At 34.9% G+C, this 12,380-nt stretch overlaps 1 protein-coding gene across 2 annotated transcripts in view; it reads left to right on the forward strand.

Moving 5' to 3' along the window:
* Nucleotides 1-7,430: 7,430 nt before the first annotated feature.
* LOC128238505 (uncharacterized) overlaps nt 7,431-12,380 on the forward strand; it is an 89,430-nt gene continuing 84,480 nt past the window's right edge. Inside the window, exons 1-3 of one of the 2 annotated variants that reach the window (XM_052954490.1) lie at nt 7,431-7,653; nt 7,893-8,054; nt 8,627-9,904. In XM_052954490.1, coding sequence (XP_052810450.1) covers nt 7,467-7,653; nt 7,893-8,054; nt 8,627-9,018 — 741 coding nt within the window. In that variant the 5' untranslated portion in view covers nt 7,431-7,466 and the 3' untranslated portion in view covers nt 9,019-9,904. Of the gene's footprint in view, nt 7,654-7,892; nt 8,055-8,626; nt 9,905-12,380 lie in introns of those variants that run through there. The other variant, XM_052954491.1, reaches the window with a different exon arrangement.

The raw sequence follows: 12,380 nt of genomic DNA on the forward strand, positions 1-12,380 counted from the left end.
TGATTTAAGAAACAATAAAGAACATTTTGCTATTTATCGATTGAGACCACAGCAGTCTCAAGGATATCATACAACGTAAGCTGTAATGCACGGCACTTAACCAGATTCATAAAAGTATTTAAGTGGAGCAAGAAAACAAATAATCAATAATATAACGATTTATTTACAAAATATCACTTTTTGTTATAATCAAATAAAACCATTAGAATCAAACAAATGTTTTCATCCTCTACAAAGAGTTGTTGCCATAAGAAGACTGTGACTAACCTGAACTTCTGGCTTAAAACACGTTTACCAGGAGTTATATATATATATGGTGTTTGCTCAACTTGTTAAGGTGGCATATATGAGACCAATAAAACCTTCGTTGTTGGCATTGAGGTGTACAATGCAAATGCATGAGTTGCCATTAGCCGAGCACGAAACTGGCACGTCGCGTAGACTTCTTCAGCGGCGAGGATAAAACAAGCCCTCCATCTTTGTATGGCCGCTAATATTGGTATGAAGAATGTTACCTGCACATTCAAGACAAAGTATTTCACACGAAAGAAAGAATTTCTTAATTGACTTTACATATATTGTATATTTTTAAATGGAAGGTTTGGCAATTTTTCTGTCCACTCATCTAGTATTATGTTGATATTTTGGATTATATTGGATTTGAACCATTCCGGACTTTTAAGTTTCCATGGAGATGGCGTTCGCAATTTGCCCCTTGTTCAAAAGACATTTTGTAGGAAAATGATTGAATGACGTTGTTTTTCGGAATTAATCTTATTTTGACACAATACAAAATTGTATATTTTTTATACGGGAGTGGTCTCCCTACATTCGATGTACATGAAACACCTGTTTTCACACGCATACAATCTAATACATACACAATTTCACTAGTCTATTGTCTTTGGAAGAATATGTTAGCTTACTGAGTCATACTCTAATTATCCCGGGCATACAAATTAATTTTGTGACTCAAAAAAGGGTTTTTGCTTAAAGGTATGCCCTGACTCTGAAATATAAAAGAGAAACAGTTTTGAAGCTGACCTTAGACCGCTTGTTGGCCGTTTAGGACATTAAAGAGGCAGAAGGCACCCTCACCCTTAACTGCTTGTTTGACCTTAACGCAATTGAGGACACAGAAGGTAACTTTACCATAGACCGCTTGCTGAGCCTTATTAACATCCAGGACACAGAAGGTAACCTTATCTTAGACCGCTTGTTGAGCCTTAATTAAATTGAGGACACAGTAGATAACCTCGACTTAGACCGCTTGTTGAGCCTAAATGGCATTGATAACACATAAGGTAACTTCACACGTGACCGCTTGTTGAGCCTAAATGAAATTGAGGACGCAGAAGGTAACCTCATCCTAGACCGCTTGTTGAACCTTAATGACATTGAGGACACAGAAGGTAACCTCATCCTAGAAAGCTTGTTGAGCCTGAATGACATTGAGGACACAAAAGGTAACCTCATCTTAGATCGCGTGTTGAGCCTTAATGCCATTGATGACGCAGAAGGTAACCTCATCATAGACCGCTTGTTGAACCTAAATGACATTGAGGACACAGAAGGAAACCTCGCCCTTGACCGCTTGTTTAGCCTTAATGATTATGAGGACGAAACTAGTGATATTCCTTTAGATCGCATGTTGGAGCCTTAACGCCATTTAGGACACAGAAGGAAAACTCACCCTAGACCGCTTGTTGAGCCTAAATGTCATTAAGAACGAAGCTAGTGATATTACTCTAGACTGCGTGTTTGACCTAAATGCCATTCGGGACACAGAAGGAAACCTCACCCTAGACCGCTTGTTGAACCTTAATGACATTTAGGACGAAGCTAGTGATATTCCTCTAGACTGCTTGTTGGACCTTAACGCCATTGAGCACACATAAGGTAACCTCATCCTAAAACGCTTGCTTGCCCTTTATGACACCACGAACGAAGCAGATGACATCGAGCTGATCAGAATGTACGTCGACCTTAAAGACGTTGAAGACGCAGCAGGTGACCCAGACCTAGAACTAAAACGGGACCGAGAGATTTCAAGCCTGAGATCATTGTCCCTTCTTTGACATCAAACATGCCCGCTTAACTGTAAAACTATAGCAGTTCTGCAGATGCAGAGGCCTGTTCTCACATATTGAAACATAGCGGAAGACAAGTCAGACGTTACGCTTTGGTCACGTTTTCGTGATTTTAATGGTGCGTACGTCTTTCTCGTGTAAAACAATTATAATATGTGGATGGCGTGTAGTATCTATTAAATAATATTTTCAGGAACAATTGATTTGACCGCATGAAAGCTTATTTCAGGACCTTTTAAATCATCTATGAAAATACACATAATTTATATTAGAAAAGGACTAGGAACGTTTGAGACACGTCTTTCGAACCATGGTTCAGTAAAGAAAATGTAAGCTTATTCAATAAGCCATAGAAGTGGGCAAGACTGATCGCTAACCGATCTTATTGGAAAAAGGATCATATATAAAAAATAAAACGAAACGGGAAATAATTCGTTTATTAAAAACAGTATTCAAACATTAACCTCAAGTTGCCAAACATAGATCTTGTAAACATGTTAAGACCATTTATAGATTACTGAAATAAACTTTCAAAGAAGGTCATATTTTGACAGTAACTGTTTTCGAGTAGAAGGGGAAAAGGAAGTTTCAATTGATGGTAATTTAGTATCAATTGTAAAGCTAATCATAACAATGGGGAAAAGGAAGTTTCAATTGATGGTAATTTAGTATCAATTGTAAAGCTAATCATAACAATGAAAAAAAAAATATTCTAGTTTGCTTTTTGGACGAATGATTAAACATGCTTCTTGTGTAACAATCGACCAAAATATAACGATTTAATCGACTGCTGGTACAAAAATCTAAAATACTGCCATACACTAATGGACTTTAGGTTAAACAATAATCAAAGACTAACGTATTTTTATATTCCAATCTGGTTATTTGAAGCTTTACTTCCAATAGAGAATTCATCGTAAGAAGATAGTCGATACAGAGAAATAACTCTTAACTTACCCTTAAGTGAACATAGCTTGTGACAAAAGCAAGTAGCAATGGAGTAATTTGACGCGTTTACATGACAAATTACTTGTTCAATTCGCATAGAGACGGATGTGTGGTCTATTGCTAAGACATTAGATTGTCAACCCAGGAGTAGCAGTCTCGATTCCCCGTTTAACCTCTAAATCACTTACCCATTCCTAAAGTGACGATTAACGAGGGCCTCATGTGACAGTAAGTGAACAAAATGAAAAAATAACAAACAAGTGCTTGTTTTATAAAACGGTTAACAAAGTGTGTATCACGGTTCTACGAATTTGGACATCTTTTTTAGTATATACCTTTACTATGCATATGCTAAAATCCATATTCAGGACCTATTTTGTTAGGCATTTGTTACACGAAATGTTTGATGTGCTATTTGTAATCGCATCTTGAGAGATAAGTCCATGTACATTTATAATTAAATATTTCATATGTTCTACCTTGATGGAGTTATACCTATAATTGTTAAAACATCTTTGATGTATTACATGAAGCAACTCTTATACATTCATTAATTGCTGTCTTTGTAATAATTAAGCCTTAGTATGTATATGTAATTTTGGTTTAAGGTTAGTTTACTTATATAGCTTATACTTAATCACTCTCGTTGGCACGGTGTTGCGCGAGATTGTGGTCTTGTGATGTGGGAGAAACTTGAGTACCCGGAGAAAACCCACATGTCCGGCTTGGTGACCACTAACCAAACTCACATGCGCCCAGGCCGGGAATCGAACCCGAGTCTTGGTTAGAAGCGAGTGCGCTATCCACTGCGCTAACCAGACAACCAACTAGTACTCTTCATTTTAAACCATACTCAGCATGGTGTAAGTTCCTTAAACACCAGTATAGCTATAAGTAGTCTTTAAGTAGTGATAATGATGCATATTAAGATTAAGAAAAATTCAACTTAAAATGTGGAAATGAATCCGAACAAGAACATAGATTTTAATTTCCGAAACTTACGGTAGCATGTGCCGAAAGTTCCGTATATAATCACGAAACGGATAATGATTTCTTAACGTTATTTTTATAAGATTTCTTCAGATTGCCTATTCGCATCAGCAATTAATGTTGTTATTCGTTCTAGTACTAAATAAATGTTAAGGTATTCAAACAATTATTTGTGTTTATTCATATAAATGCTGCTCATTTCCTATGCCAGGATCAAACATGTACAATGTATATTGATCATTTTTGTGTCTAAATCACGGCATGCGGACCCACAGTCGCGCGGAATAACAATGGAGGTTTTTGCAGATGTATACCAAACCTAGATAGGGTTTGGTTAAAAACACGTAACAAACAGTTGCAAAACTCCATTCAACGAACATAATCATGATCTAAATTGAAATGTAGAAAAGCATGGTCGTAAAGCAGAACATAGAGAGTATAAAACTTTTGTATCAAAACAACTCATGGCCATTCCTATGTGGAACTACATTCTCCATTTTTTTTAAATTTACTCGTATAAACCTCTAAAAATGAAAATAAGAAACCATACTCACTGTTTATATCCATATTCCACTCATTGGCACTATAACGGAAGACGCGTTGGAGCATTTTCAACCCATAACAAAGTGTTATGGCTCCAATGATTACCCGGCGTGAATAAGGAGCTGAGCGAAATCTGCAGACATGTTTTTGTCATATTTGTAATAAAAAACATTTGCATTCTTCCGGAAGTGTTCTTATACTAAATGAATATTATTTTGTGTAAAAATAATAAGTACTACTCAATCGACAATGCCTTGAGGCTTTGTGACGATTGCAGCTATTTTAAGAAGGATAGTTTTTAACCAGGAAATTAATAAAATACAATTTTTCATTATTTTATTGATTATCTTCCTTATTTAATTAGATATCACCAAGAACTCTCGAGACATTGTTGATAAAGCAGTCTGGGTCATTTTGACACAACAACAATATTTAATTGTTGACATACTTTTCCGAAAAGTGAATATGCTTTCTGGTCTAAACGCTTATACTATTATTTGTCGTAAAATTTGGTCCTCTCCTTACTACCCCTCAATATGTCATAAAGGATGTTTGTTGTATTCCCTAAAAATAGTTTACCCAAAACTAAATTAAACATGATCTTTGGGACTTTTTAATTATTGTCCTTCCCACTTTTGCACTGCGGCAGGCTATTAAACATTGATCCTTACAAATGCCGTCAATCAGGATCAAGGTTCGGCTGCTCGGGCAGTCCCTGTTATTACCTTAGTATTTGAAATATACTTTTGTACAAAACAGCGTCTCATTTTTAACAAAAACATAGCTGTATCTTGTTTCAACTGCTCTACTAGGTCAAAGTAGAAAGATGGGAAAGGACATGTTTCACATTCTCAAAATGCTCTAATACGAAACCAAGAACGAGATCCGATAAAAAAAACGAAAAAAGTTTCTTTTTAGAACTCGGCCAGGTTTCTTATACAATGTTTATTTATAATTCAGGGTTTCAACTGTTAAAGCTGCACTCTCACAGATTGAAATTTTATACAACATTTTTTTCTTTAAACGAGCAAGTTTATGCGAAACTGCATGTTAACCCTTCATATAAGACTGCTAACAAAACATTAATCACATATTGTTCTATTCAAGTTAAAACTTGATGTTTTGTGCATTTTTCTTAAACCGTTAGTAACGCTTTAAGCCAAAAAACAGTACTTTTTGATTTGAAGTATGAAAATCTGCGATCTAATAGCCAAAAAACAGTACTTTTTGATTTGAAGTATGAAAATCTGCGATCTAATATTTTGCCAGCAGTCTTTTTCATTGGTTGCAGATATTTATGCAAATAATTGCTCTTTCAAAGACAAAAAAAAAATTAAAAAAGTTGTAAAAAACGATAAATCAGTGCGAGTGCAGCTTTAAGTACGCGTGTTAAAAGCGCATTTCACTTTGTGGGAATATAACAAGTTGAATGCTACGAAAGGTTTATGTTATCAACCCATGTCAAGTTTTGAATAAAACATATCGTACTTCAAGGACATTGGTAAAATTGTTTACATTGAACATTTACGCTCGCGTCATGTAATCATACCTGTTTGTTTCAGTTTGTTGTAAACTTTTCACGTAAGCTGATATTTATCTTTAAAATGTGCATTGTTAACATATTAATTGGCGTCTCAAAGCTGAAAATAACCTGTTTGTTATTGAACGGAGTAGACGATCGAGTGTACTTTAATGTATTTTAGGAGTTTAATATTAGGGTTTGTACTTGCTCGAGCATACATCAATATGTCAATTAAATGTTCTGGAACCATATCAGCATTTTTTTGAGTTGTTAAATTGCAAGCATCTCTTTGGAAGTTTCGTAAATAATTACTATATTTACTTCCCTTTTAAATACGTTGTACCTATACTGTCATGAGAAATTTAAAAAGAATTTAAACACACCTTTGATAATTTAAACAGTTTTGCTTACTTGTCATGCATGATTACTGACGTTTCACTCTCAATTAGACGCATTGCAATGTTGTTCAGATTTAATAAGTTGGAATTATTCTAGACTTCGGTAACGTTGCTCAATGTGGACACTCTGATGCACCAGTCAATTGTACCCCCCCCCCCAACCCCCAGGTCCGGGGGCATTTGGCGGGGATTTTACCATCAGGATTTTAGGCGGGGTTGGTTAGACCGAAAGTCAAAGTCCCCGCTATTCTCCGGACCTGGGGGTCGCGGCTACAATTGACTGGTGCATAATCCGATGCCAATATTTAACAATACTCGGATACTCGAATTCATTATACTTTGTAAAAATGTAACACGAAGGTCTTAGTTTTGTACCAAATATTCATAGCCTATTTAATTCATGAATCTATTCAATGAGAGCAACAGAGACAGTATGAATAAGTTCATTTAGTTTGTAATGCATGAACTTTAACCGAATCATGGTTTAGCTTTGGAAATCGGCCACTATACCATTGAGTATGAAGTCTCGATCTAAGATATGAAAGGATTGAATAACATAGCCTATACAAGAAATACGGTGCATGAAATTCTAGGCTCTGATTTGGACGTTTGAAGGAATGCACTTTAAATGTTTTATGTATTCAATAAGCGTACAACTTAATAAATACCACTTAGTAACAAGTAAACAGACTATTCCTACAAAGAATAGGCTGAGATAGTTATTGTTCAGGCGCTAAGATAGGAGCATAAATATATATAAATGCCAGCTGACAGCCAAAAATGCCGTATTACTCAACACACAATTAATTTAGGAATATAAACGGGCTCACTATGTTCTTTCCTTGTTACTTTCCCGACTTTATATTGTATTATAAACCAACCATCGATTAACTGTTAAAAGTGTTTATCAATCCTACAATAATATCATTATTGATACCGTTTGTACACAGGGAGTAAAATCCACTCACTCACAAGATGGGATCAGAAACAGCCTGTCTGCTCGGTTGTGCCTTCTGTTTGTTTTTGGCGCCTTTAATACTGCATGGGGTTGGCCTGTTTACGCCCAAGTGGGGGTCTAACTCAACGTGCGATGCGATTGGTGTCATTTACAGCTGCTGCTCTGGTGATGATAATAAAACCTGTGAAAAGAACGTGGGCAATGGTAACAACCCTTTCAACAACCTTTAAAAATCAGATAAAGACCATCTAAAGTAATAAAAATTGTTGATCGTTTAATAATAAACCTATTGAATTGTTCACTATAATAAATATTAAGTGGAATCTTCTTTTATGCTCTTACACAATCATAAAGTGTATAAACTCTTGCTATAAACGTTCATATCGAGACCATTTTACAGATTGTTCAACACACCGTATTACTTAAATGAATGTATATTTCAGATTTAGATCCCCGTGTGATGGGACTCCATGCCACTGCCTTTGGAATGATGTTCCTCGGGGTGTTCTGCATGTGTGTTGAGAGCTTTTGCAACAAAGATGATGAAGATACCGGTTGGTGTGGCCTTATTGGCGGCTGCTGTCTCATGCTCTACCCTGTTGCAGGTAAGAACAGCAGCTATAATAATGACGAATATTCCACAGTGTTATTTTTCTCTTGTATGCTTAAACATCAAACAAATGTATTGTTCATGCTGGTTGAAGTATTCTATAATTAAAAAGCTACCACAATGTAAACAATACATACAACTACCTTGACTGGTTTGTAATAAAAGGCCAACGGGTGAGGACAGGTATGGTATGTACCACGTAAAAAGGAATCCATTTATATGATTTAGATTGTAAGTCTATTAAGCATGTACCCTTATGCAAGATCGCAGTTTGATGTTGGCGAGTTTATACGTTCCAAAAAACGCTTTGAAAATTTATCAAATGAAAGAGTTTGCTTGGAAATATATCGTCTTTCAAAAGTAGTTAATACCATAATTTTTATACTATGTTTACAGTTATTTTGGTTTCATATTATTTATGAACAAATCATTTGCTGTTCAGCTGATTTGTTAGAAAAAAAATTTGCTTCTACTTGAGATCGCCAAAAATAAGAATTTGACTTAGAGATAAGAGCACACTGAGATGTTACAATGTTTTAGAATATGGTCGTCTTGTTCCGTTTACAGGTCTGTTTAGCTTCATAGGCTGCATGATCTGGGTTTCAAAATACTCTGGTTCCTCGTTGGGCTACTCATTCGCTCTATCGTTGACCTCTGCATGTCTCGTTCTCATCCTTACCTTCATCGTGTGCTGTATTATGTGCAAGGCCCTGAAGAACGACGACGATGACTCGGGAGTCGCAAACGGAAGGTCTAATCCAGAATTTTCTGGTGCTGTGCAGGGGTATGGGGGCGGTGGAGGTGCCGCTGCTCCCTACGGAGGTGGAGCAGTTCACATGCAAGCTGCACAGATTGAACAACGAGCTGTTATCCACGATCCGGAGAGTGGGGGCTTCCTTGTGCTCGTAAGGAAGATGAACATCATAAATCTTGTGCATACTGTTTCCGGCCATGACTAAATGTGGTACCATTTTGATACATTACAAGCAAAGGTGTACCAATTCTACAAAAACTTATGAATATAAAATAACTATGTTTTCTCCCTTCTGTATTATATAAACCAAGCTCTGTTCGTAAAACAAAAAAAGGATCCTGGCCCCCAAAAACGGAAATAAGTCCCTTGAAACAGGATCAGGCTTAGAACAATTGTTTTGTTTAAGCTATTAATCGTGTAATTTTCTCCTTTTCAAAGGGACTCGCTCATGATATTGTAAAAGCACATTTTTGTACCACGAAATACAGTTTGGCAAATCATTAGGCGTATTTAAAGTAAGATACCAACGGCTTAAAGCATTCAACAAATTCTTGATAAATTGTAATATCTTAAAAGGAATCAATCATGTTTTTGTAAAATTTCCTTTTTTTAACTTAGACGCTGACGGCTGAAACCCTTCAATAAATGTATAGGCTTAAAGAATGTTTAAAAAAATGATTTTGACTAGCGATAGTTACGCCATTTAACATAAGCTTTAAAGGTTAAGTTATCTTTATGTTTGTGTTTGAGCCCTTGTGGGCGTTGGTTTTGTTGTCAATTTTCTAATATTTCCTTAATTGTACCGAATTTAGTTTGCTCCCAACTACAACCAGAGCATTATTTCTATTATAGATACTTAAAGAGTACTTTTCTGCAATTTCAGTATCAAAGAGTAAACTAGTTATAATATACGTGGGCTCATATACATTAATGGGAAAAATTGGTGGCAAAACATGAGTGATTCCCTTTAAAGAATGTTTATAGTTAAACGGAATAAAAACGTATTTTAAATAGAGTTGTGCTATGGATTGTTTATAAAATAGAGGGCTGTGTTTTAAATGTGTGTTTTAAAGTTTTTTAAAAACACTAGTACCAACATTTGATTTTGATTTATATGTGTATATATATATATATATAAATCTATATATATATATATTAGGTTTTTTGGGAACAACTTTTATTATTTATTTAGGTATATGTAAAAACAGGAATAGAGATTTTGTCATGTTTCTGTCATTTAAATATAATAATTATAATTCTATGTAAACTATAGGGGGGACTCTTTTTTGTTTTCTTTTGTACAATAAATCCCATATCGAAACAGTAACACGTAATCGGAGCATAATCGTGCAATTATTATCGTCCGGATAATGATCAACGTATTCACTTATACACATGCTAGTAAATGTACCCAGTAGTCTATTTCTTGTACCATGCTTGACAGTGCTAGGTCGATCGAGTTTAATTTTAGCAGCACATCCAGCAACAATCTTCTTTTTAGTTTGCAATTTCAAGACACCATTCTAAAACATAGTAATCCACATGAATGCTATTATCCAAATCTAGAACTCCAAAATAACTGCAATTCTCTGGTATTTATACAACTTAAGTCTCATAAATCCTGAAAATGTATTAATTCGTGAAAATGCTATGTCCGTCGTTAATTCCTTGGAAAGTTAATAACTGAAGATACATATGAAAAACATGTGCAGATACTCCCTTAGAAAATTAAAGCTCCGCCACATGTATAGCACAAATGCTCCGCCAACCTGTCAAGTTGTAGTATCCACAATAAAACTTAAGTTTCTTCGTACCCCAATTTAATATGAAAAACTATAGAAACAAGTTAAGGGCTGGAAACAGCGTTTAATTGCTCACGCTAAAGCCAGAAACACAGAGTAATAGCACATACATCAAGATGTTTGATAGTTTTCACCCTCTAGCATAACTGTTTAACATCTAACTCTGTTCGTGGATGCAACAGCTATTCTTCTATGTCCCATGGTCTATGGTCAGATTATAAGAATTTCGTAGTCTCTCAGTGCGTGTAACTAAAATCCAATGGAGTATAGTGTGTATTAAACTTGTTTATGAAAATACATGTTGGATCTTTTTATAACATTTTGACTATTTTTTCGCTACTTCATCTGCAATTTACTTGATCTCGTGACGGTATTCTGACTCGATAAAGTGACAAATATATATGACACTGTGCCTAATTATTTCTTTTCGATAAGCATTATTTGTATATGCACTAGAAACATTACCTACGAGTTACTGTTTCTCTTGCACTTTGTTATGTGACTCTCTAACCATAACCTGCATGTAATCATGAATTTAGTCTGTACAACCTATATCGTATTCTCAGTGTATACTATATGTGTTTAATGTAAAAATCATCAGTCTGTCCTTAACTTAAATGGCATTGACATGACATGTTGACCTACTTGACCAGTATGATCTTTAGGTGACATAACCATGAACATTTAACTATGTACTTTTTTTTGAAGCTACATCATTATAATTTGATACTTGTGTTTAGTTATATAAACAGAAATTGCCGTTGGAGAAACTTTCTTAATTTAAAGCTTAACAATTATAAAAGTTTAAACAGTGTAAATTTACATTTTTTTATAAATTATATATGTACTGTGTTGTTTGTAGAGTTTTGTGCTGTTGTTCCATGTTTCTTGTTTGTGATATTTTGTTTTTGTGTTCCATGTCTTTGGCGTTTACCATGTGCCATTAAGGAATGACGTCACCATTACGTCATATGTACTTCCGTTGTGTGGAAAATTCTCAATATAAAAAAAGGTTCTTATGATTGATAGACATGTTTTCACATGCTCAATACACTGTTAATCAAAACTATCATTATTCCTGAAACTTTTATACCTTAAGTATCTATTCTTGCTTGACTTATCATTTAGAGTAGAGATTAAAGCATAAACCGCTGCCCTATGGTTGATAGGTCATTTTGGAAGATCTGTCATGGCGGACGGTGTAATTTTTAGAGTTTGTTTTTCAAGTGGAGTGATTTTTCTTAGGAATATCTTGACCCCCCAATTTTATTGGCTTAAAAGGTAGTTTAAAGCTTGTACTTTAAGAATATATGTGGTTATCATAGCCTGCATTCCCTCGAAATGCCTTTAATTGTTGTCTAAATATTCTAATTTTACATTGAATTATATAGGGAATAACAATGGTGGTGTGTAAGCTTAAACGGGGTTTAGGTTTTAACTGTTGGCTACTTAGCTTGTTTGTGTATTTTTTATATAAATATTAACAAGAAAATATTGAAGCTACTGACATTAACATTAATAAAATTGCAAGGGGTGTCAACTGAAAAACATATCAAAACAGAAGACACGGCTTCTTTCACTAATCGTTAAAAACAGAATTCGAACCCATCTCATACAAATTTTAATGTTCTCGGTATAAAGCCGTATTGTCCATCTCATATCAAATGGCAAGTTAACGCAAGAAAAATGCATTGTCGAAGTTGCCACGGATAAAATAAAACAACAACATAAAATTCAGAAAACTGGAAAAAAAGGTCATTATTAA

This window comes from Mya arenaria, chromosome 6 (assembly GCF_026914265.1).
Source record: "Mya arenaria isolate MELC-2E11 chromosome 6, ASM2691426v1".
NCBI classification, from domain to species: Eukaryota; Metazoa; Mollusca; class Bivalvia; order Myida; family Myidae; genus Mya; species Mya arenaria.